This window comes from Rhinolophus sinicus, chromosome 15 (assembly GCF_057876585.1).
Source record: "Rhinolophus sinicus isolate RSI-liver-muscle chromosome 15, RSI-T2T, whole genome shotgun sequence".
NCBI lineage: Eukaryota > Metazoa > Chordata > Mammalia > Chiroptera > Rhinolophidae > Rhinolophus > Rhinolophus sinicus.
Window position 1 is genome coordinate 133,736,685 of NC_142515.1, and position 27,875 is coordinate 133,764,559.

Below are 27,875 nucleotides of genomic sequence, written 5' to 3' on the forward strand. Positions count from 1 at the left end.
CACTAGTGCTGAGCTATGGCGCCCCAGGGGAAACCCCAAGTCAGGCCCTCCACCACACAGAGGACCTGAATTTCATAACATCACCCAAACCCTGTTATTTGGTCAGTTACTGAAAGATGGTGAAAGTGGAGAATCATAAACAGTGATGCATACTTTAAACATTTTATTTTAACTAGAAACATATACATTGGGGTTTTATTTATTTAACTTTTTTTATTAGTTTCAGGTGCATAAAACAATGTAATAGTTAGACATTTATCATTTATATCCCTCACACAGTGACAACCCCCCTCCCCCTCCCACTACCCCTCTGACATCGCACAGAGCCATTACATTCCCACTGTCTCTATTCCTAATGCTGTGCTCCACTTCTTGTAACCATATATATATATATATATATATATATATATATATATATATATATATATATATACATACATACATAGATAGATATAGATAGATATATATATATAAACTTGTAGTTGACATTCATTACTGTTCAGCTTCAGCTTCAGGTGTACAGTGCAGTGATCAGGCATCTACACCATCCCTGAGGTGGTCTCTCAAATGGGACATGTGTCCATCAGATACCCTACAAAATCTTGACAACATTATTGATTATATTCCCCAAATTAACTTTCGTATCCCCATGGCCATCTTGTGGTTACTGACTGCTTTCTAATCCCCTCACGTTCTCCCTCGTCACCAACCCCCTCCCATCTCAGGTTTTCCTCTGTGTCTCTGAGGCTGTTTCTGATTAGTTCATTCATTTATTCTTTTCTTTAGATTCCACATATAGTGAGATCATATGGTATTTGTCTTTCTCTGTCTGACTTATTTCACTTAACGTAATGTTCTCTAGGTCCATCCATGTTGTTGCAAATGGTAAAATTTCTTTCTTCTTTATGGCTGCGTAATACCCCATTGTATAAATGTACCACAGTTTCTTAATCCATTCGTCTATCGATGGGCTTTTCAGTTGTTTCCATGTCTTGGCTATTGTGCATAGCACTGCAATAAACATAGGGGTGCATACATTTTTTTGAATTAGTGTTTTGGATTTCTCTGGATAGATACCTAGGAGTGGAATTGCTGGATCGTAAGGTAGTTCCATTTTCAGATTTTTGAGATGCCTCCATACTGTTTTCCATAGTGGCTGCACCAATCTGCAATCCCACCAACAGTGCACCAGCGTTCCCTTTTCTCCACAACCTCACCAGCACTTGCTGTTTGTTGATGTATTGATGATAGTCATTTTGACTGGGGTGAGGTGGTATCTCCTTGTGGTTTTTATTTGCATTTCTCTGATGGTTAGTGAGGTTGAACATTTTTTCATATGTCTGTTTGCCATCTTATGTCCTCTGCTCATTTTTTAATTGGGTTGTTTGTTTTTTTGAAGTTGAAAATTGAGTGAGTTTTTTATAAATTTGGGATATTAACCCCTTTGGAGTTCTTTTACCAGTGATTTGATGTTAGATCATGACCTTTTGTTTAAATATGCTTTTTGTTTAAGAATTTTCCACTATTCAGGGTTTTTCCTTGTCTTTTTTGAATGAACAATACCTACCGTGTTTCCTGGAAAATAAGACCTAGCTGGACCATCAGCTGTAATGTGTCTTTTGGAGCAAAAATTAACATAAGACCGGGTCTTATTTTACTATAATATAAGACTGGGCCTAATATAATATAATATAATATAATATAATATAATATAATATAATATAATATAATACCAGGTCTTACAATATAATACAAAACTGGGTCTTATATTAATTTTTGCTCCAAAAGCATTAGAGCTGGTGGTCCAGCTACGTCTTATTTTCTGGGAAACACGGTACTTATAGTTATTGGCTCATCTGTATTTTCCAGCTTGGCGTCTTTCAATGGAGTCAGAACTTGAAGGAACTTGCAAAACAGTCTGTAGAGTTTCTAGATGTTTCCAAAGCCGTTTCCAAGGACGTTTCAAAAAAAAAAAATATATATATTTTGTATTTGTTTCAGCTGTACCTGTAACTCGACAGCAGTCTGTCAGGATTCGTCTTTATCAAGTCCTTACAAAGCCTCATAATGATTTTCATAAACACCTTTTTGTCACACGTAGTTCATTAGATAAGATGTGTTTGAAGTATGTCGTTGTGGTGACGAGTACAGCTGGGGTGAAGTGGTTGGGAACAGGCATTGCTGGCTTGTGGTGAGCGGGTAGCTGGACGGGGGAGAAGCGTCCGTGGTGGGAATGGCGGGTCAGCCATAAGCTCCCGACGTGCTGGGCAGCGGTCACTGCTCAGTGAGGCGGTGGCGCCGGACTTACGTCAAGGTTGGAGAGCGCTTTGCTATACGCCTTTCTGCAACTGAGAAGACAAAGAAAACTACCTCCTTTGTGGAGATGGAGGATTGAAAGCTAAGTGTATTGCAGGGCTTCACAAGGTTAGTTGGGTTGGATATTTCCCAAAGATTTGACCTAAACCATCAACTTTTGTTTCCACATAAAGCTTCTAATTTGTGAGAACTATTGTGCTCCGTCTTTTCAGTTACGTCTTATTTGTCTGTTAGATTTTGGTGACATTTTTGAATTCTCAAATGTTGAAGGATATAATTCCCTGTTAAGATCTATTACATTGTTATCAAAACTTTTTATGAAGAAAAAGTATAGCATTCTGAAGTTCTGCAGTCTATGTTGTTTCTACAACTCATTCGACACTTACATTGCTCATTTATCTAACTGATTATTATCTGCTCTTCTGCAAAGTAGTGTAGGTTGGTGGAGAGGTGGAGAAAAAAACATGAAATAAGTCTGAGCTCAAACGGTTCAGATGACTTCACATCCCAACTAAATGACACTACGTGGGGCACCAGGAAAAAGTTTTTAAGAACTCCCCATTTTGTGTCAGTGCCGTGTTCCTAGTTGTATTACCTGGTGTCCTTAGAAGTGTGTCTGTCCCATTGTCCCTGCCATGTGCTGGCCTGTGCGACTGTGCTGTCACTGCACGAGGAATGTTCCTTATGCTGGTCATTGGAGGCCACGGCCGAAGCTCGCACCTCAGAGCAGACTCACATTCACGCCTGCCAGGCCCTGTGCCCACAGATGATTTGGAGATCCTCCTAAACCAAGTTCAAGGCTCCAGTTTTGTCGAAAGTCCAGGCAATAAAGTCCCGGTTGTACATGAGCTGGGGGTGGGCTGGTTATTGATTATTCTACCCTCAGCACAAGAGGACAGCTTTTGAGATCTCAGACGATTGTGGGGAGGCCCCAGTAGCCTTTGAACCTTGTGTACACACAGGCCTTTGATTTCTGCCTCTTGCTCTTGAATTTTTCAAAATGAAAGTTCAAATTTGGTGTGAAATACACTCAGGGAACAAGCAATTTCTCTGCTTGTGCATGTCCCAGTGAGTCCCTTTGCCTTCAGTTTTGCCTAGAAATTCCTCATCCTGTCGGCTATTTGTGGCTTTTACGAAGAGGGTACTTATTTCATTCTGCGTTCCCGGTGTGTGTCCGGGGGTCAGTCTGTGCGACCTGGCTCCCGATAGCTGGAGGCTGGCCTCATGATTTGTGACTGATGTGACTGAGGTGGCGTTAGCAGCATTCCCAACAGGGCTCGGCTCTGCCTCACCTCTGAGCACGTTCCTTCCAAAGGAAGTCAATTTAATCGTATACTTTGCTTTCCGTGTTTATGGAGCATGACTTTGCATGAGTAGGTATAGAATGAAAAGTACTAGTCATGCTGAAAGCAAGAAACTCTGGATGCCTAGCACCAGATTCTATTTGCAGGTCAAACGAAGGTTGCAAGAAAAAGAATATATTCTGTCTGTTGCCGAAGAAATGAAAATGGATCATGGAAGCAGGTGTGTGGGGTCAGACAGCTACGTGGTGGCGTCCGGAAGCACTTGTAGCCCAGGTGCTACCACCGTCATAGAGCTCACTAGCACCCAGTACATGGGGCACGTGGGGACACCCCAGTTGTCTGGCACCAACAGGGCGGCCTCAGGACCTCGTTCTTTGAGCAGCATGTTCCTGAAAGCGCGTCTGTCGGTCAGTCTTCTGTGCTCACTGCTGTACCCACCGTGCAGACACTGCCGTGGTTGGAACCGGCAAGAGAGGTTTTGTCCTCATTGTATCAGGGCTCTGGGTCGGAACACTGGAGACCTGGAACTTCTGACCCTGGCTTGGGGTTTGGTCAGCAGCAGACGTGGACATCTCCAGATTACAGTGTGTCATCTTTCTATCGTTAGTTGTGAAAAATAATGAGATATTTTTGCTTACGATGTGCTGGCCAGGAGTCCTGAGTTACAGGGCTGTGGTTCGCGTCTGTGTGACACGCAGGTCGTGTGCTCAGTCTCGTCCCTCTCATTTACTGGCGCTGGGCATTACTGATTCATCTGTGGTATATAATTTAAATATAAACGACTTCACATAAATATAAGGTGCACATGGTTCAAATTTGGAGTCAAATAAAGAGTAACAATTAAAAATAGTTTTGTCTCAATCAAGGAAAGTTAATCTTTTCCTTCCATAAATACTTTGAACGTGTTCTGGCAAGTGGCTGGCCCAGGTGCACTTCCGACTGCCTGACGTGAACGCAGGACTCAAGGATTGACCGGTCTGCTGTCTTCCTCACCAGTCAGCCTGTTACCTTTGAGATGCTAATGTGCCTTCCCCGGAGGAACAACACAATTCCTAGAGAAAACATGGATCCCAAACGAGGGCAGCAGGCGGGGACTGCATTTCACGTTTTAACCCCAGTTCAGTGCTTTTGACCAAAGGAAAAGGGCTAAGAAATAGCAGTTTTTATGGAAAGCTGCTGCAGACCCACAGGGGAGGTCATACGTGTTTTAGAAGCACAGGAGTTGTCGGCAGGATGGAGAACGCCAGCGGTGTTTCAGTCCCTAACAGACTACAGGGCTTTCTTGTCCGAGACTAGTGTGCTTTCATTTCTGAGAAGAGAGCAGCCCTCTGAAGACATTTGGAGATATTTAGAAATAGTTTGAAACTTGAAACCAGCATTTGAAGACTGAGCAGCAGCTCTGTCCTCAGGTCTGGCTGTCAGTGGCGACAGTCGCTGGCGATGCACAGGTGACTGAGCAGTCTGGTAACGATGCGCTTAGAATGGCGGCTTCTCGCCCCTCATTGGGGCCCCCGGGGGCCAGGACTGGCTCACCATCGGCCCCCAGGAGCCGCCTGGGTACGAGGAGACTCCAGACAGGACTGCCCAGCCACGCAGTGAGGACACTGGGGACGTTTTTACCTTAAACGAAGAGTATTCACAAAGGCAAGTTTGAGATTAATTCCTTGGCTTTTGATCTAAGATGCCAAGTAGTGACTTATAAGGAAGAGGGATTTGAGCTTTGTGGGACTTTTCTGATTCCTGACGCACTGTCTCCCGTCACATGGAGCGCAGGGAAAGTGGACTTGACTGAGAACCTCAGTGAAGGGTTTCTGCCGGGAGTTTGGCGATGGCCACGCACCGTGGCACAGGCGGCCTGCCGTGCACAGGGTCTGGCTGTCCCAGCTTCGTCCTTGTCTGTCCCCTCCGTCTGCATCTGGTGAGTGCTGGGGTTGAGGGACGCAGGGCATGGCGATGCCTTCCTTCTCGGGTGCTGCTGCGATTTCCTTCTCACATCTGTGCCCTTTGCGTCCTTCTGCCCACCGTCCTCACACTTGTCAGAGAGCAAGGCCAGCCTTTGTGACCTTCAGTCTGTGGCTCTGTCTTGTCTTTGTCGGGGGGTCTCCACAGGGAAGCGGGACACTCCTTGTCGGGTCACCTTTGTCACGAGCTGGAGAGCCTGTGCAAGGCCAGGAGTATTCAGTTCTGGGCTTGTTTCAGGCTTCGGATGGTGGGGCCTGAGCAGCTCGGCTTCGCTGTCCTGGGCTGTGGGGCCTGTTTGAGTGGACCCTGCGATGTCTTAGCTTCCATTCCTCAGGCAGGAGAAGGAAGATACCATGCGGTCGCTCCCACTGTAACCAAATCCTCTCCTTACAGAAACCATAGCAACGCACAGTAGGACTTCTTGTCTCTTATTGGGGTAGTGCCAGCCACTTGGTTTTGGCCTTGGTGCCAGGTCAGCTGGGAACACAGTCCTTCCCCCTGTGCATTCCTAGCCTCAGAACACACAGGAAGTCTCAAATACGGGCAGCACCCTTGAACTTGAGGGGGAGGTACTCGGCTCACAGCTCAAGTGAGCACGGCCTTTTTTCCTGAGCAGGTGATGCTTTACCTGTGTTCGTCATGCATCTGCTCTGCCCACTGGCGCCCGCACTGGGTTTGCTATGTGGCTGCCTCTCCCTTGAGGCCAAGGCCGGTGCTGGCACCCAGCGTGTGGCCAGCTCTGCGCATGTGCCCTGAAGGTGAAGGAGAGCGCTTCCTTTGGGCTCTGAGTGGACTGCGGGACACTGAGGACAGCAAACCTGTCCTGTCTGTGAAAAGAAGTGTGTCCTCTAGGAATGGTGAGCCATCTCTGCTGGCTCTCAGGTTCCTTGCCTGGGAGGCAGACGCCAGCCTGTCCCTGGGAAGCCACTTCTGGACTCGCCCGGCTGGAGGCCTGACAGGAGCCCTTGCCAGGTGCCGGCAGGGACACTGCCACGGCCGGGGCCCCTGGGCCTGGAAACAGTGCCCTGTCTGGGCGGGCGCAGCTGCAGGGCTCACAGGCTCCCTTCTCAGGGCCTTTCCTTTCAGACACGTCTCGGGGATGTGTGTGCAGGCGGCAATGGGGTGTGAGAAGGCCGAGCCTGGAGAACCTTGAATAAGTCGGTGGGGACATGAGCCGCCTGGCCTGCCCACCGCACGTGGGGCTTTGTGCTTCCAGCTGGGGATGGTGGATGGACTTCGCTTGGCAGAGGCCTCGGTCAGCTCATCTCATTAAAAACACTCGTCCTGCCCTGAGGTTCCCACTCGGGGTGTGAGCGGCGGAGCCCGTGGTGGGCTGTGGGGTGTGAGGAATGTGAGGGCTCCTTCTCCGAGGGTGGCAGACGGGTCCTGGCTGCTTGCTGGCCTGGGACACAGCCTGGGCCTTCAGTGTCCTCAGCTGTGAAAACACCATGACTTTGCTTCTCTGTGCTGCATCCCGAGGGGATAGGAGAAGGTAAGTGAAGTCCTGTAATGACTGTTTAAATGTGTCGCAGCCCCTGCCCTGACGTGTTTGTCAATCAAACCAACACACGGCAAAGGAACCTGCGGGAGGTGGAAGTGATGAAACAAGGAAAATGGAGGGAATCTTGGGGACTGCGGGGAGAGAGTTCCAAAGAGCAGTCTCCAGGCTCTCGGCCTCACGTGGAAAGGTGCTGGCTCGGGTAGTAGATGGCCATCAGCTGTGACTAGTTGGCCATCAGCTGTAACCAGTTAGCCACTAATATAACTGCCGTGACTGGGTTAGTTGGTTGGTTGGTTGGTTGGCTGGTTGGCAGGCAGAAAAGTGGATGGCAGATTGCGGATCATGTGGATCCTACTTCGTGTGTCTCGCCTGGCTGCCAGCAAGACTGGGGTGCAGGAAGACCCCTTGTTGGGGTACTGGCGGATGTTTGCTCCCTGTGTCTCCAACCCAGCCGCCAGCGAGACTAGTGGTCTGACTCCCCTACCTATGGCTCCGTGGGTGTTCCCTTTCGGCCTCACCATGTCCTGCGTTCTTGTGTGGGGAGCAGGAGCAGAGACCCCACATGCCTATGACTGTTGATGATGCCCAGAACCCTCTTTCCTAAGTTCTTAGGTTGCAGCCGTAGAACTGTCGTTCTCCTGGCATTAGAAAGCATTGCAGTGATACTGTGCGTCTTTGAAGTACGTCTCTTGAGCTCATAAAAGGCTAATGAAGTGAATGGAGTCTGACACCAAGACCTCCCACTTTCTGCTCCAGCTGTGCCTGTGATGTCCCCTTCCCTGTGGGAGCCCGGCCAAGGGGAGAAGGTGCCTGGACACCGTGTGAACAGGCTCTAAAGGGGCCATGGGAGGGCGCCGCCCAAGAAGCAGCCCGGACAGCCCCCTCGGTCACAGGGAGAGCAGGGAGGGCTCAGCCACATTTTGTTGGGACATCACGAACCCAGTAAGACGTGTGTGGGGGCAGAGCCCCAGAAAGTAGTTTCCAGGCTCTCAGCCTCACATAGACAGGTGCTGGCTCAGGTAGTAAATGGCCAACTGTGATTGCATGGCCATCAGCTGTGGCTAGTTGGCCGTCAGCTGTAACCAGTGAGCCATTGGCCACTAATATAACTGCTGTGGCTACGCTAGGAGAGAGAGAGGAAGAATGGGGGCTGGCAAGAAGATGGCGGCTGGGCTGGCAAGCGTGGATGGCGGTTTGCGGACAGTGTGGATCCAGCCTCCAGTGAGAGTATAGTGCCGCCAGAGAGAATATAGTGGTATGACTCCCCTACCTATGGCTCCGTGGGTGTTCCTTTTTGGCCTCACCATGTCCTGCGTTCTTGTATGAGGAGCGGGAGCAGAGACCCCGCAGGCCGCCCCGCATGACAAATGGCGCAGTGAGCAGGGTCTCCCTCATGACAACGTGCTTGGTTGTGAACCTCCTTTTCAGAGTGTTTAGGAGGAAAGGGACTGCCTGGTGGTTGTCTTGCCGCTTCCCTGAACCCATCTTCCTGAGGACTGGGTGACACTGCCGGAGCTGCTCACCCCGCAGTCCTCATTGGATGACAGCGGTGACCCACCTGGGCAGGGAGGTGCAGGAACCCTCCCCTCTCCCATCCACCTTCCGCTTTCCCAGGAAGCCTGTGAGGGAGTTGGTACATGGGTACCAGAGTTTCCAGAGCAGGGAGCTAATAGAGGCTGATTGTTCTAGAAGAGGAGTTCTCCGTGTTCCAGTGGAGGCGGCTGTGCTCCCGACCCGAGAAGCCGGTCGTCACTGGCCCACGAGGCAGCAGCGCTGGCCGGGCCAGGGTGTCTTCCTGGCGCGGACCCACTTCTCGGTCAGACGGGTGCTGGGTCCCCACCTACCATGGGTATTTCATGACGCTTGCTGCTTTCTACTTAGTTTAGGGAAAAAAATGTCATAAATTGTGTGATTATGTGCCCAACTGTGTACAGACCACCATAGTACAGAGAGCTAGTGTTTCCCGCCTCGAGGCTGCTCTGACTGCATGGAGCCAGGAAGGAAACTACAGCTTCCGATTTGTCGGGTTAGGGTCCCACAGAGGACACCCTTAGTGCTCCTTTCCTTTTCCCTGGTGAGGGCACAGCTGTGGAGTCAGATCACGTTGTCAGATGTCAGTGTGTGTTAGTAGCCAAATCTCTTTCTCTACACGGACAGCGCAGGGTGTGGTGCAGGGCTTTCCTGACCTCCCTGTGCATCACCGAGTCGGGGGTGAGGAATTAAGAAACGAGTGACACCCTATCGGCCCAAGAAAAACTTGGTAAAATTCTGGAAATTTGGCAGGACAGGCAGTTGGAACCCAGAGAATTTCCTGCTCGTGGGCTCACACGCTGGGTCCCTGTGCGCACCCACAGGCAGCCGCAGAGACTCCGTCCTGCCTCACTCCATCACACAGCCTGAGGTCGGTTGGTATCTAACGGAAGCGCCTGAGTGTCTCTCGGAGGGATGGAGCTGGTCTGGGGTGTCTCCAGCTTTGTCCCCGGCTCCGAGGCCCCGCCCCCTGCAGGGAACCGGCCTGAGCCCGCGGTGCGGGGTTCTCGCGCTGCCTCACGTGGGTCTGTCACCGCCGCCAGGGGCTGTCCAGCGCTCCACACCGCTCAGCCTGGTGGCAGTGGCGTGTCCCCCCACGGCAGGCAGCTCCGGGAGCCCAGGAGAGGGAGAGGGGCAGGGCCAGCGCCGCCAGCAGGGACTGGCGTCATGCGCTGCACGGAGCAGCCGCAGCCCGCCAGGCCCCGCAGGCTGTGCCCGCCCCTCGCCCGGCACAGAGGTGGGGCTGCAGCCTAGAAGCCGCCTCAGCAGGCCCACGGGGACAGGCTGGCTGCGGCAGTCCCCGAGCACGGCGCCCGCAGGGATGCACGTCTGAAGGGGGCTTCCGCACCTAGGAGGACGCGGGCGCGGCGCACCGCCTCCGCCCAGCCCCCTGCGCGTTCCCAGGTGGGCACCTGCGCCCAGGGCAGGTGTGTCCGCTAGAGCCTGCGGCAGCGCGGGACACAGCTCCGGGCCGGGTGCAGGCCTGGGTGAGCCCGGGCGGCGGCACATCCCCGGCTGGCTCCGCGTCACCTGGATCGCCGCCCAGCGGAGGCTGGGCGCAGCGCCCCTCTGCGCATTCCCTCTGCAAAATGGCTCACGCTGCTGCTTCTATTAAAAAAGTTCGCGAGGCTGAGCTGGATGAAAAGGAAAAGATCCTTGAGAGAGAGAGGAAAAAACAACGGAAAATCCCCAGGGAGCGTACGGACCGGAAAAGGAAGGTATGAGCCGCCCCCTTACCCCTTCCGCAGGGTGCTCGCTCACCTTCGTTCTCCCTCCATCATCTCTGCACCATTTCCAAGCGGGGTTTGCAGCCCGCATTTGCTGCATTGGAAGCAGCTGCCCGAGCAGGCACATCTCCTGGGCTTGCACCAAACGAAGCAAAGATGCTTCCCTGCGTTTCCTCTGTTTCCCTCAATTATCCACAGTCGGCCCCAGAGCAGGCGGCTTTATCCTCAGGGTTGGAGGGTGACGGTGTTCTCCTCTCTGGTACCGGCTGTTATGTGGATCTCTGATTGGGGATGACCGAGGGCTTGCTCTCCTTTCCCTGGAGCCGGACGCTGTTCCATGTGGGCAGCACGGGGGTTCTGGTGTGGCCAGCTGTGCCTGAGGTCGTACAATTTCAATTTTAATTATTTTCTCGTTTCCATCATTGATCTTACGACTTTCTTTTCTGCCTATAGTATTAAGTGAAAAGACCAAGGTTAAGGAATGGTTCCCTTCACTTTAAACTGTAGAATTGTTGTCTCTCTCTCTCTCTGCCTTCTAAAATAGAAATAACGTTACAACTCCAGGGAACCCAAATACTCATTTAGCCAGTGGTCCCGTTCTGTAAGGGAAGCAGATCTCTGTAAGTGCTGTAATTAACAAAGTAGGTCAAGGAGTAATTTCAGAAGATGGTAAACGGCATATTCCATTAGCAGAACGTGAAGACAGTGTTTGTAACTGGAGCTTGGGTCAGTGCCAGCTGTGTGCTCAGGAATGCACGCTCAGCCCTGTCCCCTCAGTGACAGGGATGTTTACCTCCCCATTTGGGGTACTCTCTTTGCCTCGTTTTTTTGGAAGGACACTTGAGGCGGTGAGGTCTGACCTGCAGGGATTCTCTGAAAGCCTTTCAGCTTTCCCACTTACTTCACCACTAGTTAGATCAAGTGACACAAATCAATAAAATTATCAGTATATTATAATTTCCCCTTTGGGGAAAAACGTTCATTCGCTCTGCCTGACCTTTCAGAGGCTTTGTTTCAAGGGCGCAGGAGTTCTCTCTGACAGCATCGGGAGTGGTGGTGCCCTGTCTGTGGAACCCGCTTTCCTCTTCACAGGCTCTATTTCTGCTCCTCTAAATGGCCGTTGGTGCATGAAGCAGTTTTCTGCAGTTTTGTCATGTTTGTCTTTTCCTTCCAAAGCCCGTGTGCTGCTTTCTGCCAGGCTTGCTGTTCGGTGTCTCACAGTGACCTGGCACCTTCACGGAGGAGCAGCACACACCTGCGAAACCTCGTGGTCTCACTCGGGCTCGTTGCCGGGTCTGGTTCAGTGTTTTACCTTTTTCTGTACCAATTAGCGTTGGAACCTACATCGTTAATGGAAAAGTGACAGTTGCTGTTGACACTCTCAGTTGCTTAGATGCGGCATCGGTTTGAAGTGAAGCCAGCACAGTGGGCGACATCTCGGTTAAGAGCGCGGTCCTGTGAGGCAACCATCTGACGGTCACATTTAGATAATGTCATTCAGTGAGACAGAGGGACCAGGATGATGGCACAGCCCCTGCATGTTCTCGGTCCTCTCCTGCTTCTCACACACCTGTCAGCCGTCCTCCCTCTGCCCCTGGGGTGCAGGTGGCACCCGCAGGTGTTCACACCACACCTTGCACCTGCGTGCTTGCTGAAGGCGCCAGGTCCCTGCACCCATCAGGTCTGCTCTGTAGGTGCACCTGGCGCAGCCAGTCTCCTGAGCCCGGTCCAAAGTGTGGTCAGAGTGAAGGAAAGGTAGTTGGTGAAAGAATGGAAGAGGGACGTGTGCCTGTTGGTGGCACTCTGGAACTCCCTGTCCACAAAGTCATCCAGAAATTATGGCACTTTATTTTCTGGTACCATTTTATAACCTAAGGGAACAATCAGTTGTACAGGTTGTGTATCGTTGACGTATTCATCTGTAAAGTGCCTTGCACATGAACGTGTTTATCCACATGTTTGTCCAGGTAAGACCTGCCCCAGTGTAGATGAAAGCCTGGAAAAATAGACAAGCTGCTTTGCCACAGTGCTAGGGTTTTTCTGTGGCCATGTCTGCACCTGCCTCATTATAAGCAGAATCCCTCGGTGCGTGTTCACACTTCTTTGAGCTGTAGTATGCATAGCGAATACGTAAGCACAGTAACAAACGTAACCACAGTACAAACGTGGGTTGTACCTCACAGCTAGAATAAAGCACTCTGTAAGCAGATCGACCAAGATTACGATTAGTTGAAACAAACGAATTTAGCATTTATTTGCTACAAAAGAGTACATTGATATTTTAGCTTTTTACAGAAGTAAGAGGGTATCACTGTTCTAAATGTTAGGTCATATCGAGTCATTTCTTTGTAGGTGCAGATGTCTAGTTTCTACGCTGGAATGTGAAATTTTTAGACTTGAGAAGGACGCCAAAATGAATAATTAAATGACTTAATCAAATTTCTCACAAACTTGTAAGACTCAGTTCTAAAAAGTGATTTCAAGTATAATGTTCTTTCCACAATCACATACTATTCCCCAGCTGTACTTTTTTTACTCGGGAAAAATAAATGATTTTTAAGGAATCGGTTGAAAAAACCAATTCCATCCTTGCAAGCAAAGAGTATGTTTAAAATGGTCTTCTTCATTTAAACTTATCAGTTATTTTCAAATAAAAGATGCATTCTCCATTTCTTAGCATGGACAAACCATTTTCCAACCTATCATAATGTCTGCAACACCCACGAATTATCTGACGTAAAAGTCAGTTTGTGTGACCAGTTCTTAGTATCCCAATGCTTCAGAAATTCTTCCCATTATTTCAGTTTGTACTATTGAGAATGCAGAGTTGCTACTCCCTGTAAAAAGCTGATGATAACGTTTACTGAGCACCCAGCTGGCCCTGTGTCTGGCACATATTCAATCCTGATGGCAGTGCCTGCCCTCTAGTACTGCTCGCTCCATTTCGCACTCGGGGAAACTGAGACCTAGGGTTAGGGAACTTGCTTTATCACCTGCAACTAGTGTGTGGCAGAGTTGGAACTGAAACGCAGGCTCCAAAGCTCATCAGGGGAGAAAAGGTAATATGATTTCTTGGTCCTGCGCCACCTAATGCAGAGTGGAAGAAGCAAACGTTTAACGTGCCAGTGTCTCAGTTCCTTCCCCTCCACACCTTCCTACAATGGAAGAAATTGAATTACTGTGAGAATAAGTTAAATGACATATAAGAAAGGAAACTAGATAAATTTAAGGTTGTGATTCTATTGTAATTGCACCACAATATTTCATGAGATTTCTTGGAAATTCAGCTACTAGAAGTCAGCATTTTCTCCTTAAATACAGCAGTTGCCGTCAATGGTGGACTATGTATCATCATTCTTTCTTGCAATTTTATTAGGGCTTACGATGTGTTTGGATATTTCCATTCATTAACCTGACACAGGTGATTTTTGCGTGGGATAAAGTAGAAAATAAAAGCAAAATTCATTTCAAGTCCTCTCCGTTGACTTTCATAGAAAAAGGTTCTGAGCAGGTGTTTGCTTTGGTTTTTACGTATGTTATTATCTTGGAGGGATCAGGCTTACTATTTCTAGGACAACTTTGGGGGTTCCCCCACCATGTTCTCCTCGTCTCCTTGGTTATTAAATTGATGACAGTGAGAATACTGAGTGTATGTAATGGACTTATCACCAGGTTGTAAGGGGACATAGAGAGATGAAGACTTTTGAAGGTTATTGTCTTAGTGTACTATTTGAAAATGGAAGAATGTGTTATTTGCAAGTATGGAGAGGAACATATTGAATTGTGTTACAGGAAAGAGTTGTAAATAAACATAAAATAGAGTGGCCGGCTGTGCCTGCCTGCGTGGTGGTCTGTGGGTGTCCGTGGGGAGTGGGAGGACATGCAAGGCCAGTCGCCCCTTCAGCCCTGGGGCCCCGCGGCGCTCGGCAGGCTGATTCCAACAGGAGGCATGCACACGGATTTCTGGGCACCCAACCAACACGAGGGGATTAAAAATACTAATCACAGCAGAATAACGTGGTCCTGTGTAATGCCTTGCATCTGAACTCTGCAACATGGAAAATTCCAGTAACATTTTCAGGACATCACAGTGTCTTCCTGGAAATTCCGGCAGCCCCTCCTCCACCTGGACACGAGGAGGACTGGGGTATCGGAGCCTCACTGGGACACTTGCTCTTCTGATGTCCTCGTGTCCGTGTGTGAGGGGAAATTGGAAAGCTCTATTGATTTGCTCTCCCATTTGAGTCTAAGTAAATATCTGTTTACGTGATCCATAGAATCACGGCTTTTAAAATCCATTTCTTCCCCTTTAACCTTCCTTCTGTCCCTTTTTCTTAGCTCAATTCACAAACCCTTTTGTGGCTAGAATAATTACCTTTATATAAGTGACTTGCACTATTAATGGCACTCTTTGCTGGCAACGTAAGTCTGAGTTGTTATTAGTTTTTAATTATAAAGGACCTCTTTCAACTACTGAGTGGGTGACTACTAGCTTAGGGTTACAGCTGTCAGATTTGTGGGTTTCTGGCAAAAACAGTCCCAATTAATGTGGCTTGAGATAAGTTTTTAAGAAGACTGTTAAACAACAAATATAATCCTAATTTTAAAAAGCTACCATGAATGAGTTTATTTTGGAATCTAAAGCTTTAAACAGAACCCAATGTTATTTCTGCCTTTTTTGTTATACTAATTCGAGTTCATATAAATGTTTTAATCTTTAAAAAAATCAGAATTAATTCATTGGTGACCTTTATTATCAAACTTTAAATTTTATCAGTCACCTCATTCAACACTTGGGTAAAAATAATGATACAGCACATTTTGGCATCATAAAAATACTGGAAATATTTTGTGGGAGCATTGTAGTGAAAATACGAGGAAGAATTCTCTCACCACATTTACTGATCTTTTCATCTTTGGATTTTTCCATTACGTCACCCTTTTTTATTTGTGTATCTCCAAATAATTTCTTCTTGACAAAGAATGCTTACTTGCATTCTCAATGACAGACGTTCTATAATTAAAATAAAGAGTAGTTGTACAAAGAAGAGACGTCCCAAGTTTTGGAGTTCCACCTAAATTGTTAGCAGAATCATCAGCTATTTGAGTGTGATCCTTTTGCTCAAAATGTGACTTTTGAATATATATCGTGGAAAATTTCATCAGAATCATCTGGCTCCGACCGACCCATTCATAATATCAGAATTCTGGGGTAGACGGGAGAAAAGGAGGTCATTACCTGTCTGTCTGTCTGTCTGTCTGTCTATCTATCTATCTATCTATCTATCTATCTATCTATCTGTCATCTATCTATCTATCTATCTATCTATCTATCATCTATCTATCTATCTATCTATCTATCTATCATCTATCTATCTATCTATCTATCTATCTATCTATCATCTATCTATCTATCTATCTATCATCTATCTATCTATCATCTGTCATCTATGTATCCATCTATCTTTATCTTATTAAAAAGTTGTAAATTACAGTTGACATGCAATGTTGTTAGTTTCAGGTGTACCACTAGTGATTCAACATCCACATACCTCACAAAAGGGTTCCCCGATGACCGCAGTACCCGTCACACACTGTACGTAGTTACACAGTTTTACTGACTATACTCCCTGTGCTGTACTTTAGTCACATCCCCGTGACTATTTTGTAAATGCCTGTTTGTACTTTTTAGTCCCTTCCCCTTTGTCATCCATCCCCCCACCGGCTTTGCTTCTGGCAACCATTAATTTGTTCTCTGCACCTGTGAGTTTGTTTCTGTTTTGTTTGTTCATTTAATCTGTTCTTTAGATTCCACATATAAGTGAGATCATATGGTGTTTGTCTTTGGCTTATTTCACTTAGCATAATACCCTCTATGTCCATCCATGTTGTCACAAATGGTAAGAGTTCATTCTTTTTTGGCTGAGTAATAAATATCCATGGTAAATGAGGTGTGATCAAACAATATGGTGAATGTTTTAATTAAAAATAGTTATTACAGTAGAAGACACATTGCCACTAATCCCCCTAAAAATATCCCCCCCTCCGTTGTTCTGAACACACTTATTGCATCATTCTTGCCACTTTCTGAAGCAGTTCTGGACGTCCTCTTTCATGATTGTCTTTACTTCATCCCCCATCATGACAACTCTCTGTGTCTCACATCACTTCTGGTACAGCAATTTCTGTCAAATAAAAACATTACGATGTGTCCTCATCCACCTTATTCACTGGATCTGGCACCGTGCGACTTCTGGCTCTTCCCCAAAGTCAAAATGACCATGAAAGGAAAACGCTTTGAATTGATTCAGGACATGGAGGCAGCCACGACAGCACAACTAAAGATGCTCACGAAAGAGGACTTCCAGAACTGCTTCAGAAAGTGGCAAAAATGATGGGATGAGTGTGTTCGAAGCGAGGGGGGAGTATTTTAGAGTGATTAATGGCAATGTGTCTTTTACTGTAATAAGTTTTTATTTAAGCATTTACTGTATTTTTTTTATTACATTTCATATATGTACCATGTCTTCTTTATCCAGTTGTCTACTGATGGGCACTTAGGTTGCTTCCATATCTTGGCTGTTGTAAATAATACTGCAGTGAAAATGGGTGCACGTGTCTTTTCAAGTTAGTGTTTTTGTTTTTTTCATATAAATACTCAGGAGTGGAATTGCCGGGTCATAAGGTAGTTCTATTTTTAACTTTTTGAAGATCTCCACACTGTCTTCCATAGTGGCTGCACCAATCTGCAATCCCACCAACAGTGCACAAGGGTTCCCTTTTCTCTACACCCTCACCAGCACTTGTTGTTTGTTGATTTATTGATGATGCCCTTCTGACAGGGGTGAGGTGGCATCTCATTGTGGTTTTTATTTGCATTTCTCTGATGGTTAGTGATGTTGAGCATCTTTTCATGTGTCTGTTGGCCAGCTATGTGTCCTCTTTAGAGAAATATGTATTCAGGTCCTCTGCCCAGTTGTTAATTGGATTGTTTGTTTTTATTTTGGTGTTAAGTTTTATGGTTCCTTATTTATTGTGGTTATTAACCCCTTGTTGGATGTATTATTAGCAAATATCTTTTCCCTTTCAGTAGGTTGCCTGCTTGTTTTGTTGATGGTTTCCTTTGCTAAAAAACTTTTTAGTTTAATGAAGTCCCATTTGTTTATTTTTGCTTTTGTTGCCTTTGCTTAAGGAGACATATCCAAGACAATAGTGCTAAGTCTGGTGTCAGAGAGTTTACTACTTATGTTTTCCCCTATGAGTTTTATGGTTTCAGGTCTTACATTGAAGTCTTTAATCCATTTTGAGTTTATTTTTGTATATGGCATAAACAAGGAGTCTTAATTTCATTTTTTGCATGTATCTGTCCAGTTTTCCCAGAACCATTTACTGGACAGTCTGTCTTTCCCCATTGTGTATTCCTGCCTCCTTGGTCATACATTAGTTGACCATGTAAGTGTGAGTTTATTTCTGGGCTCTCTATTCGGTTCCATTGATCTACTTGTCTGTAACTACGTATATATTTTTAAAGCTTGTGCGTGATTCCAACGAGGATTGGAAACTGCTGGGATAGACATTTTCACACACTTCCATCAGCCCTACTCTGCCCCATCTTTGAGTTTGGAGCAATAACAGATCTACTTCTAATAATCAGTATGACTGTAATGCCATTGAAAAAAATTTTCAATGTGTAGATAGGAGACGCTTGGCAACTTTTTGGAAGTTAATGAGGCTGATTGATCTCTATAATAACCAATTAATTCTGAGTGCCGAGAGGAGGAAGCCAATGTGTAAGAGAGAAGCTGGGAGGCTTCCCAACCTACAATAGGACTGTCTCTGCCCAAATGGAATAATCTTCAGGAACGAGGCATGTGTGTTTCTGAGTTCCACATAACTAAGCTCAAAGAGCACCAAGGTGTTATCTAAGCTAAGTTTTTGAAGGAAAGCCAATAAATTGTGATTCAAAAGTTATGTCTTTTACAGATTGTGGTGTTTTGAGTAAACTCATCAATGCCTAGGGATATAATTGGTAACTTAGCAGCCTTGGAGACCTCAAACCTTTAGAGATGTCAGCACTTCTGGAACTCCCAACACAAGTCAACAAGTATTTCTTTTTCTTGTACCAAAATTATATAAAATAGCATGAATGCAGATCAGGAAGAAGGAATGGGCAACTCATAAATGAATTATCTCCCTCAAATCTTCAGATATTTCTTTTTAATATTTCTAACTCAACTATGTACAGAGCTAGGATTTTTGTTTGTTTTATGTTGTTTTGTTGCATGAATATTTTACCAACAGTTCTCTCTCCTCTCTTCCTGGCTCACCAGCTGCCCGGGCGGCTGGAAGGGCCTCCCTAGCAGGTCGCACAGAACTCTGGAAGGGGCTTTCAGCACATCTCCTTGGAGTCACCCCTTCCAGCCCCTCACTCACGAGCAGCTGCCAGAGAAAACCCTTTCCCCACTGGAGCTTCAGTATAGTGCAGTGTAGCCTTTTTCTGAAGACGTCCCTTCATTTACATCATTACCACGCAGCTGATGTCATGGGCACCTTAGTAGAAAACAATGTGTGTAGTATTAGGGAAGAGAAATATCAGGCGTAACAATTATAAACGTATTAATCTAGTCTTTACTTGGTTAGGAGTAATGGTGTTGTTTCACCTTAATAGACGTGTCTCGGCATTATGTATGTATTTTGCATAGAGACCTGTTAATTACCAATTTTAACTCACTCATTTATAGTTGGTTAAAAAAAAAGCCTAAAATTAAGACTGACGCTGAACTCTCTTTTTGTATCTGTATGTGAATAATGATGGTTTTTCCAAATGTCTGTTTTTCCAGGGAGCTATTTAACCTCTAGGTTAAATTAAAAAAAAAAAAAAAGTAATATCAGAAACATGAACTCTGAGAATTTACTTTAGTTTTATTATTGATGTAAAGAAACCAGGGTTAGTTGCCAAGTCTTTCAATGTTCGGCTCAACTCTAGATGGATGTGGGATCTAGGCTGTAAGGACAGACAGGATGGCAGCTAGCTATTTACTAACCAAGTGATATGTACACAAAATTTCCAGATACTTCCAATGCTCCCAGAAAACCAAATTCAGGAGTCCCGTGTTTAATTCTCTCCACTAACTGTGACGGGTGAACAAGTGCCCTCAGTTTCCTCATCTGTAAGTGACGAGGACCAGAGGTCTGTTTGGATTCTCTCTGTGCCGTGTGATTCTGAACATCTGAAGCAAATTTCGCTGCTTCCTTTTACTTCATAAGTGGTTGCAATGGTTCAGTGGAATTGCCAAGTTCTTCGTTTAATACGAACATTTGTGAGCTGACACTGTGCCTTCACCCAGGCCGCTTGCAGTCGCCTGGGGTGCAGGGACGCTCACAGATCACAAGAATAAGTGTTATTTGGGACATTAGGTTGGATTTGAGTTTGTTTTTGTACGTGTGATGCACATTTTCTTTAACAGGTCCAGTGTTGGTCAGCTCTTATCTAGCAGGGAAATAATGGAAGGAGGTTGTTCCCTGTTCTCGACGTTTTTCTGGAAAGCGTTAAGACTGCTTGTATCGAAGATGAGGTAGTCTTATGAAACTTCCAGGCAGTGAGAAGGCGTCTCCTGAGCTCTTTCAGGGGTGTGACATGGTTCCCCCTTAACACTCTGCCTCGGCCTGGCCCAGACTGCTTCCTTAAACAGCGCTACTTTCTCAAACAGCTGAAGCCAGTGGAATGCAAGTGGGACAGGGGACCTGGAAACAGAAGCTCCTTTGAGGAAACGGGCAGCTTTTGTTCAGGGTGCTCCCTGCAAACCGTGGGCTTCTGGTGGGCTCTGGGGCAGGCATCAGACTGGCACAGATGGAGAGAGGCAGGTGACAAAGGACCAGGTGGCAGAGGCCAGCTCTGACTAGGAACGACTGGAGCGAGTTAAGGGGCTCCGTGTGGAACAGCTGACGCTCATACTGAGCCCTGTAACGCAGAGGCAATGTCTCATTCGTGTTGGCGTTGACAGAGAGGACAGCAGTGGAAAGATGGAGGACGATGTAGTGAGCGGCTGAGCAGGGAGGGAGCTTGGTGACTGATGCCCCCTCGGTCACTGTCATTGGCCGTCACACGAGCCCTCGGATCACGTGTTCTGTGTTAAGTGCCAGACGAGCTTCTGCAACAAGCCCGTCACTCAGTGATTCGTAAAACCCCACAGAACCCGATTCATCAAGAGACTCAGAAATTACGCTTTCACGTTGTAATTACATTTTCCACTTAGCGTCTCCCAGAAACTCTTTCAGATGGTACTTGTTTATTTCACTTTTTTCTTGTGTTGGGTAAAGAATTACCATACGTCCTTTTCCGTCACTTATCCTTGCTGCTTCTGGCATGAGCTCAGAGGCACATAATACATCATGTAATTCAGGAAAAGATTTTGGATTGAGCAAAAAATAAATATTTTCTCTCAGGCAGCGTGTCTCCTACATAGGTACAGTAGTGCCTCAGTTTTTGAACGTCTCCATTGATGAACATTTTGGTTTACGAACGCTGTGAACCCGGAAGTAAGTGCTTCAGTTTTCAAACACGACTCAGAAGTCGAACATGTCACACGGCTTCCGCTGAGTGCGAGGTCCTGAGGCCTCGCTGTCGGCTGTTTTTGAATGTTTCAGAACTCGAATGGTCTTCCGGAATGGGTTGTGTTAGAAAACCGAGGTACCACTGTATTTCAGGTTAGGGGCACTGGCAGAAGAACTGGAGGACAGCACTAGCGGAGGCGAAATAGCCTTTCACTTGGGTAGATGGTTAGGGCTGGGTCGGGGGCGAGAACCCCAGAGGATGACCCAGGAGTCGAGCTCCAGGCAGGGCAGGGCTGGGTGGGAGCTGGTGGGCGGCTGGAAATAAAGCCCATGGCACAGAAGAGCCTTAAGAGCAAGTAAGAGGTTACTGAACTCAATGAGGTGAAAATAAGAAACTGGAAAGTTCCGTGATGACTAGGGGGCCTGCACAGGAAAATCAGGGTGGGGCCGGGTGGGTGTCAGCAGTTACCTGGCAGCAGGAGAAAACGAGATGAATAAAGATGACTCTGTGTATGCATTTCAGTGCCATTAAAAATGGTGGTATCGTTGACAGAACCAGGAAAACTTGAGGTGTGATCTATGGGGCAATAAAGATACTTTATTTAGGGTGACTTTGCAATGGTGGTAGGATGAGGTCGCTCTTACTTGAGGACAGAGACTATGTATACAAAAGGCCACAGAAGGAAGCACTCTCTCCCTGTCTCAGTGGAAGTACGATGTCGAGGGTCGGGGTCCTGCTCTGCCCCCACGTCCTCAGCCTCGCTTTTCTTTCCTGTAAGTCTGGGTTGATAACGATTAACTCTAATAATAACAACATATCCCAGGGTAGCTGTGAGGAACAGAATGAAAGAGTCTTTCTGAAAGCGCTTTGCACCTGATAATAGTAGTTATTATATTGCCAGATTTCTCCCCTTTTTTATGTGGCGAAGAAGGAAAGGAAAGATATTTAACACTCACAGGATAAACATGTCCCTGAAGGTATCAGTATAAACTCACGGTTTTTTGATCGATCGATTGATCGATAGATAGATAGATGGATGGATGGGTAGATGGCTAGATGAAGATAGACAGGTAGATACAGAGACAGAGAAATATATAGACATGTGTGTGTGTGTGTGTTGTGAGTGTGTTGTGAGTATGTTGTGTGTGTGTATGTTGAGTGTATTGTGTGTGTGTGTGTGTTGTGTGTACATACATGTGCTTTCTGGCTGTGTCCACTGAGGGCCCCTCATCACACGCGGTATGTATTAGTCACAAGCTTGGCTGGCCTGAGCGTGGCCAAACTCAGTAACTTTCCTGTTCTCTGCCTACTGTTTTGACAAATGTCACTCAGGCTCCAGTGACGAGGTGTCCCCACGCCAGTGCCCCAGGCATGTGAGTTATGTGGGTTACCTGCATTCCTGTAGATGTGTCAGTGTCCCCGGGATTTATACAGCGGTGTGCGTGCAGTTTCTTCCACATGGAAGCATGTACACCGTAGACGTGTGGCGCTCGTTTTGACCCCAGATGGGCGGTCGTGTCTGCTTAGCGTGTGTCATGGACGCGGGTGCAGGCTGAGGGCTGGGCCTCTGCTGTGCGGGTCAGCGCGGGGCTGAGTGTGACCCAACACTTGTGTGCCCGGAGGACAGTGGGGGGACCCTCTGCTGCCTCATGTCCTCTCTGAAACCGCTTGCATTTTCACGGAAGCTTCAGGAATGAAAAGACACCTGGGCAAGCCAGGAGAGGGGAGTGCTGCCGAAGGCTCCTCGGGCCCCAAGCCTTTCCTTTCCTCTCCTCTCCGAGCTCAGCTTCCCTTTAATGCCGAGGAGAAGACCGGTCACGAACGTGACCCAGCAGAGTCGTAAGTCAACGAGTAGCGTACCCACCACGCCAAACACAAGAAAGCACTGCACTGAGACGTCACGAGTGGCCAGAAACTCAACTGCACCTCGATTAGAGGTGTTTCCTAAGGAATGACCTGGAAGTAGTTCTGCCTGGAGAATTGTCCTGAGTTCTGTCTCTAAGGTGTGATGCGTGTGTGGATGGATGGATGCCAGCCACACGTGTCTGTGTCTCCCAAGGGATTGTTTCCAGTTTTATATGTGTCTTCATAATGTTTCTTTCTATACATTTTTTTCTCCTGAGTTTTCAACATATTGAAGTTACAGTGTTGCAGTTTCATTGTAGTATGTACTTAAGGGAATGGTCATTTTAGTAAGATTTAACAAAGGGATGGGATTTTTTCCATAAGAATGTGAAGTTGAAAACAGTTTGATAAGCTAAAAGGACTGAAATTCAATGTATAGAGTCATCATGCAGAAAGACTTCGTGCCACTACAGCCCGAGGCATGATGGCACTGTCCCCGTGCTGATTGGGGACAGTTGGGATCTGGCCTCAGAGCCAGTCCAGCTGCAGAGATGTGTGCCTATGGCAGGGTGGGCAGGGCCACTGTACCCCGTCAGGACGTGGGCGAGCCACGTGCTCTTGCCAGCATGACACCACCTGCCAACTCTGATTGACGTGCAGGCGCCCAGGGCGTGTCCTTGTGCCGAGCAGGGAGGCAGCCCGTGCGAGTCCCGTAAGAGACCTTCCCGCAGCGGATGACAGCGGACGGGACTGGGTCTGGTTCCTTATCGGAGAGGCTTTCACATTTGATCGCCAAGCAGCTAGAATCGAATGTTATTAAACTAAAAAGAACGTACTGCAGTAAAATTGACATTTTAAAACGTCAGTGGTCAGTGGAAGCTGGACTCACTCTTACTGATGATGCTTTTTTAGGAAGAAATTAGGATACAATTAAATTGTCACGATACACTTCTTAGCCAACCCCGGAGAACACGACCTATGTGTTTAGGCAAAACTGACAAAGTCTGACTAGAACTTTGCCGTACACACACTGTGAAGTGGGAAACAAATGGGTTAGCCATAGAGATTTAGGAATTGGAAATTCTGACATCAAACATTAGAAGTCATAAATAAGGAAGGCCAGACTTAGAGTTTTGATGGGGTTGCTTTCTCCACGATGCACAGGTTACACACACTTGAGGTCCTACTGTCTAGTTGTGGGAAAGACCGACAGTTACACCTGAGCCCTTTACCTGTGTCTATCGTGAACAAAAGTGGCAGACGCACGTCTTTTCCATGAGTGCTTACTGTGGGCTGATATGGAGGTGTTTTTGCATTTATCAGTTTGCTGTATTGCTGGTTGTTGTCTACAGAAGGTTAGCATTTCTTTGAAGGTAAAACATATTAGAAGTAAAGATACACGTGAAGAAACAAGAACACGGGGGAGGAGGAGAAGGAAGTGAGTGGCTGGTCTGGAGACTGTGCCACCAAAGGTGCTGACCATGTTGGGGTGACGGCTGTGGGGAGGAGCAGCTGTGACAGTCGGCAGGGACCTGTGATGACCTGTGAGTGGGAAAGGGGAGCCAACGACGCGAGGTCACAGAAGAGCTGGAGGTGGGACAAACAGAAGGGAAAGAGGTTTCCACTGCACGTGATACCTCAGAGGCCCATCATGGCCAAGCCAGAGAGCAGTGTGTGTAAAGTGTGTGTGTGTGAGTGTGAGTGTGAGAATGTGCGTTTGTGAGTGTGTGAGCAAATGTGTGAGAATGTGAGTGTGAGCGAGTGTGAGAATGTGAGTGTGAGAATGGGAGGGTGTGGGCCAGTGTGAGAATGTGTGAGTGAGTGTGAGGGAATGTGAGTGTGGGAATGTGAGTGTGAGTGTGGGAATGTGAGTGTTAGTGTGAGGGAATGTGAGTGTGAGTGTGAGGGAATGTGAGTGTGAGAATGTGAGTGTTTGGGAATGTGAGTGTGAGTGTGAGGGAATGTGAGTGTGAGAATGTGAGTGTGAGAATGGGAGGGTGTGGGCCAGTGTGAGAATGTGTGAGTGAGTGTGTGGGAATGTGAGTGTGAGAATGTGAGTGTGTGGGAATGTGAGTGTGAGAATGTGAGTGTTTGGGAATGTGAGTGTGAGGGAATGTGAGTGTGAGGGAATGTGAGTGTGCGTGTGTGTGGGCGTTTGTTCACCGGAGGTGCAGTCAGCCTGCACCTGTGGACGACACTCCTGCCTTTCCCGGGTTGGGCGCGGCTCACGTCCGTGGGCTTTAGGTGGGGTGGAAAGTGCGTGGTTGGCCAGCTGTCTTGTTCTTCCTTCCTGTGCCATCTTCTCATCTGTGGCCATTTGCATGTTGTTCCTTCCTTCATCCTCATAGTCAGAGAATCACCAGTAGGCTCGGTACCTGGAGCATTTCACAAGTTCAAACACCTGAAAAGACAAACATGAGCTGCCGATAGTGACATGAACAAGACGAAGCAGCAGCATCGGGGACTGAAGAAAGGGCTGCAGACGGCCTGTACTGCACTCACGGCAGCGCCTGTGTGTGGCGTCAGAAGTGCTGCACACTCGTCTCTCTGCACTTCAGTGATCGGTTTGGGCTGGCACAGAATGCTGGGTCAATGTTTACGGGATGATGAAATCATGTTTGTAAAAACCAATCATATTTTAAACGTTAAGGGAGATTTTTATAGTTTATCTGTGCAGTAACCAATTATGAGTGTCTGCTACATTAGAGGCACTCTGAGAAGAAGGAGGGTCAAACGGACAATTACACACAATGTCCACCACAGGCTCAAGTCTGCTGAGGGGACGGCCATGAAGAGATGGCACCTGGTAGCAGCCGTGCTGACGTCATGTCCACAGCAGGCTTAGTCCTGCCGGGCAGGCAGGGTTCACAAGATAAGTCTTGTAAATATGGGGTGCGGGGGGAGTTGTGCATAAAAGCCCAGAACAAATTACAGGAGAGAAAGGCGAAGACGAGGCTGGGAGAAGGTCAGATCACACAGAACTCCAGCTCACTGCAGCTTCTGCCTTTCACTGTGACGGTTACAGGATCTGAGTTCCGCCAAGGTCATCGTGGCTTTGGTGTAGGGAGTGGGCTGGAAGCAGGAAGTGTTTCTGCCCACGAGATGGTGACCGTGAGTCCAGACCTGACACGGGCTGAGGGATGGAACAGGACTGTGTGTGGGAAAGGGCGTGTCAGAGACCATTTCCATCGTGACAGCAAGGTGCGTGCGTGGGGGTGGTCAGCTGAGCTGGCGGCCGGCCGGGAGCAGGTTCGGGAGGACACGGGCTTAGGGGACAGACACATTCCTTATTGAGTGAAGAAAGCCCTCAGTGTGCTTACATACTAGCACTGAAGAACTAGTAGAAAGGAAACACTTTTTTATTAAAAATATATTTAATAACTGCTCTTAAAGTAAACAAAAAACTTAAGATTTAGAGGCAGATCTGTATTTTCTTTCTATACTGGGGGTGCCAAATAACGTATACAAGTGGACACTTTGGTCAACGTTGCTCAAGCAGCAGTCCCCCGTAATCAGAAGTGTGTGGACGCTGATGGCAACCACTTTGAGCACCTCTTGTAATTGCAGACGTCAGACGTGACTTGTATTCATCTTTTGTTATTGGTGTATATTGAGTGTTACAATTTTGATAGTTTTTTCCCTCCTTAAAATGAACGGCACCCTCTGTGTTTACATTCCTTCCTTCCATTCTTCTCTTCCTGCAGAGGAGATAAATGAGATGCTGACCTCATAGCATGGTTTATAAGCTTACGACTGTGAGAGCCCAGCACTCACACACATTAGTATATGAGCCTTTACTACAGCGTGTTTCCCAGACGGGAATATGTAGTTCAAGGTGCAGGCTGATGGCGCCGGTCCAGTACCCATTCCTCGGGCACACGCAGCTCAGGGCCAGGCCCCACGGACACACTTTTAGCAGAACTGAATCAATGATGCTGATTTTGAAATATTTTTGTTCCCGTGGTTTGTGATTGCTCTGTAACATTATTCTGTAGAACATAATTAAAAACTTAAAAAAGAATTCTCCCATTTTCCAGGGAGTATAACTGACACAAAATCAGGATGTTTATTCCAGTGTGAATAACATGTGAATAGTTGTAAACAATTATTTATACTTTAAGGAACAAAGAATACATTTGCTCTAGAGAGATCTGGAAGTAGAACCCAAACTAACTTTCAGTTGGAAAATGAAACTCAGATTCTTTTCTGTGCTCTACGTTTTCTCACCCTTTGAAATATATTAGATTTAGCCTATTCCATAATTGTAGTTAATTTCATTCTTGGTTGCTGCACACGCTACCTGCGGTTCGCAGAAAACAAGTGACGCGGGAGGCGAGTGCAGTCAGCTGGCTGGACCCGTCGACACAGGGCCCATCGACGCAGGGCCTAACGTCTGTCAACATCCTCGGAATAAATCAGGCTCACCTGGCAATTTGGTAAATGCTCGTATCTGTTCCAGTTCGAACCAGTAGGAGGTGTGCATTTTGACCTTGACTATGTTCCTCGTTGGTCAGCGCGTGGCTCCAGCCTGACTGTGCATTTCAGTGTCTCCTGCTTTGTTTCAAACGGTGTGAGTGGTGTGTGCGCACACAGTAATTTTATTGGGAAATTATCATTTTAGAATACTTTGAGACCAGTAGATTAAAATATTGAAGTGTGGATGTGATTACATTGAACCGGGCTATTTTACAACTGAAGAAATTCCTTCGATAATGACAGATGTATTAAAACATTTAAACCCTCCCACTGTGTGTCGTAACCCACAGTTTATGAAAATCGGTTCATAACCCAGACAGTTTATGAAAACCTGCTGTTTCTCTAGAGTGTAGGGTGAGTGTACAAGTGTATGTAGTTAAGTCTGTGAGGAAAACGTCATCCAAATACTAAGTGAGGTGAGAATTGACGAGTGTGGGAAGGACAGATGAGTATGTCCTGCATTTGAGCTCAGTGGAGGAGTCGCTTGCTTACCGGTGTTGGACAGGTAAACTGTAGGTTCCCCAGGACAGCACCCGTCTCCTGTGTGAATGCTAAGTGCTGCGTGTCACCGTGTCACCAGGTGGCCTGTATGAGGCTGACACGTGGGTCCTGAGCTGGTGGTTTCCTCCCCGCAGCCCGTGAAGGTGCCTCTGACAGTG

At 47.1% G+C, this 27,875-nt stretch overlaps 1 protein-coding gene across 13 annotated transcripts in view; it reads left to right on the forward strand.

Moving 5' to 3' along the window:
• Nucleotides 1–27,875, forward strand: part of ANK2 (ankyrin 2) — a 359,674-nt gene that overhangs the window by 165,118 nt on the left and 166,681 nt on the right. For 2 of the 13 annotated variants that reach the window (XM_074338592.2, XM_088792642.1), the window contains exon 1: nt 10,071–10,331. The exons of 10 other annotated variants lie outside the window; for them this stretch is intronic. In XM_074338592.2, the coding sequence (XP_074194693.2) occupies nt 10,203–10,331 (129 nt within the window). In that variant the 5' untranslated portion in view covers nt 10,071–10,202. Of the gene's footprint in view, nt 1–9,969; nt 10,332–27,875 lie in introns of those variants that run through there. One more of the 13 variants, XM_074338612.2, reaches the window with a different exon arrangement.